The sequence below is a fragment of the Bison bison genome, unplaced genomic scaffold (genome assembly GCF_000754665.1).
Source record: "Bison bison bison isolate TAMUID 2011002044 unplaced genomic scaffold, Bison_UMD1.0 scf7180017864266, whole genome shotgun sequence".
NCBI classification, from domain to species: domain Eukaryota; kingdom Metazoa; phylum Chordata; class Mammalia; order Artiodactyla; family Bovidae; genus Bison; species Bison bison.
In genome coordinates, this window is record NW_011494838.1 from 157,170 (window position 1) to 166,202 (window position 9,033).

The following is a 9,033-nucleotide window of genomic DNA, read 5'->3' on the forward strand; positions in this document are numbered from 1 at the left end:
GGGGAAACAGTGGAAACAGTGGCTGACTTTATTTTGGGGGGCTCCAAAATCACTGCAGATGGTGACTGCAGCCATGAAATTAAAAGACGCATACTCTTGGAAGGAAAGTTATGACCAACCTAGACAGCATATTAAAAAGCAGAGACATTACTTTGCCAACAAAGGTCCATCTAGTCAACGCTATGGTTTTTCCAGTAGGCACATAGGGATGTGAGAGTTGGACTGTAAAGAAAGCTGAGCACCGAAGAATTGATGCTTTTGAACTGTGGTGTTGGAGAAGACTCTTGAGAGTCCCTTGGACTGCAAAGAGATCTAACCAGTCCATCCTAGAGATCAGTCCTGGGTGTTCATTGGAAGGACTGATGTTGAAGCTGAAACTCCAATACTTTGGCTACCTGATGTGAAAAGCTGACTCATTTGAAAAGACCCTGATGCTGGGAAAGATTGAGGGCAGGATGAGATGGTTGGATGGCATCACCGACTCAATGGACATGAGTTTGGGTAAACTCTGGAAGTTGGTGATGGACATGGAGGGCTGGCGTGCTGCAGTTAATGGGGTCGTAAAGAGTCAGACACGACTGAGCGACTGAACTGAACTGAAGTGAGCACCTGTGACTCTGCCATCATCAGCGGGCTGTCCCTGGTCACAGCTGCTGCTGCCCAGAAGCATGAGGGCTTCAGCAGCAGGATGTGGGTTTGCTGGTAATTTCCAATCTGGCACTTGAGATAAGAGTCTTACTTAAGATCAAAATTGAGCGTCCCTCACGCTTGCCTTTCCAGATCTGCTTCTGCAGCTTGGGTTCTCACTTTCTAAAACAATTACTATTCTGTTTTGACTTAAAGATGAATAGTTATCAATGCTTTAATACATTCTCACCTTCAGAAAGCATTTCAATTTTAATGACAGTTTTCAAGGAGATAACACAAAGATGACCATTGTAGAATTTGGGGGCATTGTAGCAGATAGTCAGGAAAATATTATTGAGCAGGAGGACATTTTCTGATGTTTCTGTATTTTCTCCCCATGAGCTGTTCCCTCCTACTTCCACAACTAGAGGTGTAAGCTCCTGGTTGAGAACTTAATTTCCTTCTCGTTTGACATTTCCAATCTGGAACAGTCAATGATTATATAAATTTACTTCACCACTGGAAATGTAAGCAAAGTTTAAACACTTAACCACTGAGCATCACTTTGTTTTTCACAAAGAGAAACAGAAGAGTAAGAAATCACGTTCGCCTGAAGGAAGAAAATGACAGCTGCTATTGGATTCTGCAATGGAAGCCACACAGCACAGTATCTGGACTGTTTCTGAATAGTTACAGTTGCTCCAGCCCCTGAGGGTTTGTCCATTATCTCCATGAAAATACAGGGTGAACCATTTATTCTCAAGAACCCTTAAGGTTCTCCCTAAGGATCTCTGGTTGCTTATGTGGAGTTGTGTGTAAGCCACAGTAGGACTGAAAGGGCAGCCGGCCTGGCTCGGTGAGAACAGTGACGCAGAGACCGTGGCTCAGGCCCACGAGTCCCATTTGGGCAGATACAGACAGCAAAGCGGATGGGCATGGAGTCTACCTTCATCAATGAGTTAACTAACAGGAAAGGTTACAAACTGTACTCTCATTTTACCTTTGAACTCATTTTACAACAATAATATTAATAAGCCATGAAGGAAAAAAATAAGCAAAAGACTGATGAAACAAAGAAAACCAATGTGCTAAATATTCAAACTGATTTTACTGTATTCCAGCTCTGGGAAGAACTGGAGACTTTGGATGCCACATGATTCTCCTAGCTCAGGTTTTAGAATGCACTCTTCATTTTGACTGATAATCTGCTGTAATATTTAGGAAGGAGAAAGCAAAAGATATGAGTAATTATAATAACCATAGCCTTGCTTCAATTTTTTCATATTGTACAAATTCCCAAAGCTATATTAAAAATGACAAAAAATAGTTTATTTCTTTGATACAGAATATACAATATTGCACTCATGTTGCAAGTAGTGTGTAAAAAGAGAACTCTATTTAGACTGCCATAACAATTGTCTGGGCCTGCTATTTCATGGCGTCACCAACAATAACTGTAGCACTGCCCTTTAACCCACTGAAAAGGGCAACGCTTGATAAAGCCTGCTTTTTATTCCAGCGTCAGTGACCAGCAGTTTAAAAACTATATGCATAATGAGGAAACTTCAGTTATATAACTACCTTTCAGTCACATAACTACCTTTAAGTCTGAGGCACTGGTAATCTGTATCCATATATTAAAGAACTAGATACTGTCAAGCTATTTTCCAGGTTTTATCAATTATTTTTCAATAACTTTTCCTTTCCATTGTACTTAATCATATTACCTAATATGCTATTCTTTCCTGAACAAATGAAAGTATTTTGCAGCAATAACTATTGTTCATCCTTGTGAAACCCATTATAAACTTTTTTATTCAGACTGAGCTACAAAGTCTGATTTTCTCAGAGTCACTCAGCAATTTGGGTTAATTCAGAGTTAGGAAAGGATTTCCCGCCACCAGCCACACACTCAGCCCCTGAGCTGAGGCCTGAATCCAGACACACAAGAGGGAGTGTTAACCTGATCCTGCTGGGGTCTGGGGACACCCTATTCCTGCCTCACACACACCCCTGACATTTACTTCATAGAGTCACTGTCATTGATACACAAATGCTTCTGGAAGATCTCAGTGCTTTTAAACAGTAACCAATTTGTTTTCCTGGTTTTCATATATTACATGGGTGGTTGGTAGCTATTTCTGCTGCTTAGTCACTTCAGTCATGTTGGACTCTGTGCGACCCTATGGACTGCAGCCTGCCAGGCTTCTCTGTTCATGGGATTCTCTAGGCAAGAGTACTGGAGTGGGTTGCCATGCCTTCCTCCAGGGGATCCCCAGGACCCAGGGGTTGAACCCGCGTCTCCTGCATCTCCTGCACTGCAGGCAAATTCTTTACTACTGAGCCACCAGGGAAGCCCACATGAATGGCAGAGTTCACATCATTTTGATCTCAGATAAATCTGACCTAGGATACACTTTATCCTGTTCTGACAGTAGAAAGGCACATAACAATTTCACTTAAAGCATTCACATAAAAAATTAATGGAAACTGCAAAAAGGGAAACTCCAAATACAAAAGATCCTTTAAAGAAAATTCTCATCTTTGACATTATCTTTTAAATTAAGTATAATCCAGTGAATAGTGAATAGCAAAATAGCATTAAAAAAAACAAAAAACAGGGAAAATTTTCTTAGAGCAGGGAATCTTCGTCTTTATAGAGTCTACGTTGAAGAGGTGTCCTCCCCAAATGCACAACCGTGACTTACTGACAAACAAGGCCCTACAGCACTGAGCACAGTAGAGTCCCGAACACGCCGCTGAGTCACACGGAAAATTCAGTTAAACAACATACAGAACGATAACCAAGGACAGAATGACGAAAAGTATACTGATAAAAACCAAAACCATGTGAAATGTCAGAAAAGTATCTGAAGACCAATACTCATATAAAAATAAATATTTAACTCTAGGACCTATTCTCACAGCAAAAGTTACAAAAGTAGAATACAGTATTAAACAAATACATGAATGTATCACAATTGGTTTATAAAATATTTTACTTTTGAGAAACCTATTTCTCTTCCCTCCCTGTTCTAATAATTATATTCTTAGATGTATTTTGATGAAACATTGTGAACTTTGACTGGGTGACAGATTGTCTTTGGGTCGTTTTCATGGATACACAAACTTCTCTCCGAAGGTTCTGAACTTGAAATTTATTTACTCTGAGTGTCATGAGCCAGGACAGGTTTAGAGTCACAGTAACTCCTTACCAAGAACACTCCAACCCGACAGTCTCCCAGCTGCCCAAGGGGCTGCCCTTGTTTCAAACATCCTATTCAGACAGAGCGAACTGCTGCCAAATTTGGAATGACTGCATGATAGATGAGGGTGCGAAGCAGACCAAAATGTAGGGCATTTCACATGTCATGAGTCCATGTTCTGCCTAAATAGAGGTCTTTTTTATCCTTTTCGGAAGCTGGGGACAAGAGAACCAAGGAGGCATATCCGACATGGTGCTGCAGAAGAGGACCACTGATACAGATTTGAAGGAAGGAAGCTTCAGTATCCTGCCAATTCTCAAGAAACTGTCCAGGTACCCAGAAAGGTTTCCTAGCAGTATTTCAACTCTTTATCTTTTTATGTTACCACTGCATGTCCACAGCCCATCCGGAGTGGCACTCAGTGACCCTGCAGCTCTCCAGTGGTTGTAAAAGTGCTTTCTGATTCACCTCGTAAGATGATCAATTGCACAGCTGGAATTCACTGTAGTTTATGGTACGGCGGTACTTAGAAAGGGAGGTCTATGTGTGAATGTGCAAGTGTGAGCATGTGTTTGCTCTTTGTTAACCACAGTATTTGTGTAGCATACATCTTCTTATGATCACAGAACTTTGATTTAAATAGTGCCCATCTGTCCAGTATGGTTGAAAGCAGTAAATACCATGGCATTTGTGTTTGAATTTCATGCTCTTTGCCTTTTTTCCTTTCAAAATTAATGATCATTAAAATGTATCATGGTGCCTATTTGTCAGCAAGCCACTCAGAAAGATGCCCTTGAAGATATTTCCAAGCAGCTTTTCCTTTTTCTGCTGCCCTCTGGAAGCAAAAATAGATCCACCTAACACAAGAAAATATTTCCCAGAGCTTCAGCTGTGTCGTAACAGTTAAAACTCAGCTAATTTCCAGTTCTGTGTTCCCACCTTCTCCACAGCATTCCAAACTTCTGAAATGACAAATGTCTTCAGTGGTGTGTTTTATTCCTGGGAAAGAGCAATTATATGGATACTTGGGTACTCTAGACAGAACCTGGCAGTGAAGATGGGCTGGGGTCCCAGTCATCCAGACACACTGCAAGGAGTCCCCATCGTCCAGAAGGCTTGCTTCCTGAGGAGTAAGGAAAAAGCTATCAATCAACACCAGTCTAGGCAAAAGTTATAAAGCCAAGCACTGAATTACAAAGTTTGGTCCCTGCAGTCTTTGGTTTTATGATACCTTCTGTATTTCACACATCTCCTTTGTGCATTTAAAACTTTGAAAAGAAATAAGTAGCAAACATAGCTATCATCTGGTTGCTCTGTATCCATTTCCCTGTAGGCCTTTTTCTGAGACAGTAAAGAGAAATTTCTTCGAATGTTGATCGGTAAGGCCAGTGCTCACTAGCACAGAGCTGGACAACAAAACAGAACACAGAGCAAGCAGTACAAACAAAATTTAAAAGGCAAACAGCTTCTGCCCTTTCAAACACAGTCCTCTCTGAAAGACTCTGGGGCTGGGCTGATGATGGAGGCAGCCTTATTACAGCTCAGGTCACTGTGCTCACCTAAAATGCAGTCCTAGTTGGTGAGTACGAACTACCCAGCTAGTTGGAAAAGACAGAAGTGGGAAGGCAGGGGTGTCCCGTTTGTCTGCTCCATGCTCCATTGCATCTGTGCAGATGCTCAGACAGTTCTACCGCCCAGCTTCCAGTTACCCCACATTATCAAAGAGAAATGTGAAAAGAGCTGGGGAATGTCTGATATTTTTGCTTTAAAATTGAACAATATTTATCCCTAAAAAATTCAAAGGACAAGTTGCCATTCTTTTGTAATGATATTAAAATCAGTAACATATATTCTATGCAAAAGATAGAAAACCAGAAACCTAAATTTTGGCAGGCCTCCCATTTTAATGAACTGAAGGACAGGAAGATGATTAAACACCAGTAGACAGAAGAGTGGTTTTCATGAATTTTACACTGGGATATATGATACCAAAATTATCCACGTATAACCGTCAGTCATGGAGCCCAGTGGAATCGCATGCAGCTTCTATAAGTCATTCTCTATCTCTGATGGTCTCACTTTTGAAAAGTAAATATTTTTAATCCATGGGGTAATAAATTTATGAACTTATTTAATTCTGGATGGAATATTTTTATTTTACTTTATAGTACCTCTATATACCAAGAGGACAAAAACCTTCACATAAAATATATTTTCTTTTTCACCTAGAAAAGACATCTTCATTCATCTCAAATTTTCTGAATTTTTCATGAAATCCTAAAACAAATCTGTATGGGTTCCAACACAAATGTCACAATAAACTAGAGAAAAATTACAGCTGTAGTTTTGTTTCCACAGCTTCCAGAAGTTAGGGAACTATTCTCAGGCAAGTAATCCTGTGACAAAAGGTCAGCTGCATTTTGCTCAGGCTGCCAGAAGACCCTCACCAACGAAGGTGAAGGGTCTGGAGTCTGTCCTGACTCTTTTTCAGAGGGGATTTCATATCTGAAGGTAGTGAATTGAGGGGACTGTGGTCATGACAGACATTGTCCTCATTTGGAGAATGAGGACATTCCACTGGAACCCATGACTGATAATTTTAGTATTCTATTGCCCAGTGTAAAATTCATGAAAATTCACTGTCTACTGGTGTTTACTCATCTTCCTGTCCTTCAATTAATTAAAATGGGAGGCCTGCCATAAGTCGGAGAAAGGACATGCATTTCTTCCTCACAATTCTCCAAGCAGCAAGCCCTTAGGTCTCTTGGGTTGAAGTTCAAAGAACTTGAGCTGTTTGGGGTCTATGAGAGTAAATTTGTAGAGGAAATCTTTACAGAGCTGATGCTTGCCATTGACACACAGCAAACTGGGCAGGTTCTGTGTAACAACCATCTCCCTTCTCTGAACAATAACAGGAAACAGCTCAGAAGACAGGTGATATGGTCCTCCACTGGAAAAAGCAGCACTGTGAAGAGGGAGGGAGCTGGTGAGTGAGTGCACCTCTGTTCTCCTGCAGAGTCATCCCGGGCAGTCCCCAACCCCGTGCCACTTTCCTCTGGCCTCAACTACTTCCCTTTGCTATAAAAGTCCTGTCACAATAGACAACAGTTTTTCTGTTGTTGTTGTTTTCCTTTTCTAGGTTACAGTCATGGAACACAAACACATTTCAGACTATATGGAATTACAAAGTATAGAGGTGGGAAACCCTCTGCTATCCACATTCATTTTATGGACAATGGGAGCCTAAGCTAAAAGTGGGGGAGTGATTGCTACAGAAGACAGGCTCCCAACTCCCCACTGAGGGCTCCATCTGCTACACCATGACCCTCTGGGACAAGCCAGCCTCTGCAGCTTCCCTCCACCATATCAAGGTGTTCATGGCCAACCCTAACCCTGGCCAGCAGTCACTCACCTCAGGCCCCAAGACAACTGGTGAAAAGTACGAGTTCATGTACTGCTTTTAGTTTAAATTCTGATTCCCTTTATACATTCTGTGGGGACTCAGGTTAGGGAAAATGCAATAATCCTCAATAAACTACAAGGGAGTCTGTAAGTCATGACCCTTCTGAATTCAAAAGAACACTGAATCCTTTGCATGAATTGTCACATCTGTATTAAGACCATGGCCACTTGGGGAAGTTAGGCATTTTTCAGGCCTCAAACACAGGTGAGCTGTGTGCAAACGCGTCTTAGTGCAGACTCCCCCACCGTGCTGAAGACTGATACCATGTCTTAAATTAGTTTATCTCAAGGGCAGACAAAATACTTCTATCACATTAATTTTACAAACATTTATAGCAAGTCGTCAGTGCAGGGTCAGAGAAAACAAGATGCTGTAGTGCTTAAAATCTTGGTTCTCAAAGAGAACCCTGAAAAAGTATCTTCCCTTCTCCCTTCACTACCCCAGAGATACCCTCTCCATAGAGGTGACAGTGAAAATAAACATTCCTTACTTCCTTGAGGAAAAAACTTCCTGAGATCAGCCTTGAGATACTGACTCCAAGGGGAAGAAATACACCTCCCCTGCTATCATCAGAGGCAAATAAAACACAGAATCACTGCCAAGTGGAACTCTAAGACATTAGTTATGATCTAGTCCCTCCCTCAATTAAAAAAAAACTGAAGCTCTTTCTTGGGCACAAAGCTGCCCCAACGCATCTCCTTAGAAAGGTCTCGAAACAATCTGAACAAAATTTAGGCAAAAATCTTTTAGAGCTAAATGAGTGTCAAATGGCTGAGAAGATCCTGTAGAGAAGTCCTCCTCCCTCTCGGCTCGGTGAAGGCCTCAAGGAAGCGCACAGCCTTCCTTTCTCGGGAGGGGAGATCGCAGTCCCCTCAGGGTCCCCGCGGACCTGACCGGTCAGCCGGCATCAAAGCTCTGGACCCACGCAGAGCTCTCAGGCTATTTCAACGCAGGGAAACAGCAGAGGTGTAAAAGCACTTTCTGACGGAGCATTTGGAATGCCCATTTCTCCTCTTTCTAAGGTAATAAGCCAACTGGGATGTACTTAGTGTACAGAGTTACCTTTCCTGGCAGCTAGAAGCCGCACACCCGGGAGAACCGGCACAGGCCGGGTCTGGCAGCCTTCTGACGCAGGCGCCCCTGCGGCTGTCTCTCGGCCCGAGTTACTTTAGAAGGCAGGGTTCCCCAGCTCGGTCCCTCCCCAGCACCTCACAGGCGCGCCTCACAGACAGCCCTCCCGGGCCCCGGACGCACACCTCGGCCCGGGTCTCCTGGGGTCTGTCACGCGGGGCCCTGCAGCCCCTGGCCGGGCGTCTCCTTGGCCTTCTTGCAGGTGTACAGCCACTTAATGATGCGCGCGTTCCTCTCGACCACCGAGGTGGTGCTGGGCACCTGCTCCGCCAGCTCCTCCTCCTGCAGCCCCTCGTCTTCCCCGCTGCGCCGGGAGAAGCCGCTGTCGGAGGTGGCCACGCTCACGCTGCGGACCTTGAGGGCGCCGCGGTCCGACTCAGCCGAGAAGTTCTCCCGCCCGAGCGCCTCCACCACGTCGGGCTCCAGGCCGCAGTACTGGAAGAAAGTGTCCGATTCGGCCAAGGACGCGGAGTAGCGCGAGCTGAGGTCGGACTGCGAGCGCTGCAGCCCCCGGGCCTCGCCCCCAGCAGCTCCGCGCCGCGGGGCGCAGCCGGGACCCTGCGGGGCGTCCCGACGGACCGGGCGGGCGCGGGGGCCGTGGAGGGG

At 44.0% G+C, this 9,033-nt stretch overlaps 1 protein-coding gene across 1 annotated transcript in view; it reads right to left on the reverse strand.

Annotated features, from left to right (window-relative positions):
• Positions 1-559: 559 nt before the first annotated feature.
• FAM110C (family with sequence similarity 110, member C) overlaps positions 560-9,033 on the reverse strand; it is a 24,119-nt gene continuing 15,645 nt past the window's right edge. Inside the window, exons 3-4 of the mRNA XM_010848435.1 lie at positions 8,553-8,985; positions 560-4,956 (exon numbers count right to left, since the gene is read on the reverse strand). Of these exons, the coding sequence (XP_010846737.1) occupies positions 8,578-8,985 (408 nt within the window). The 3' untranslated portion in view covers positions 560-4,956; positions 8,553-8,577. The remainder of the gene's footprint in view (positions 4,957-8,552; positions 8,986-9,033) is intronic.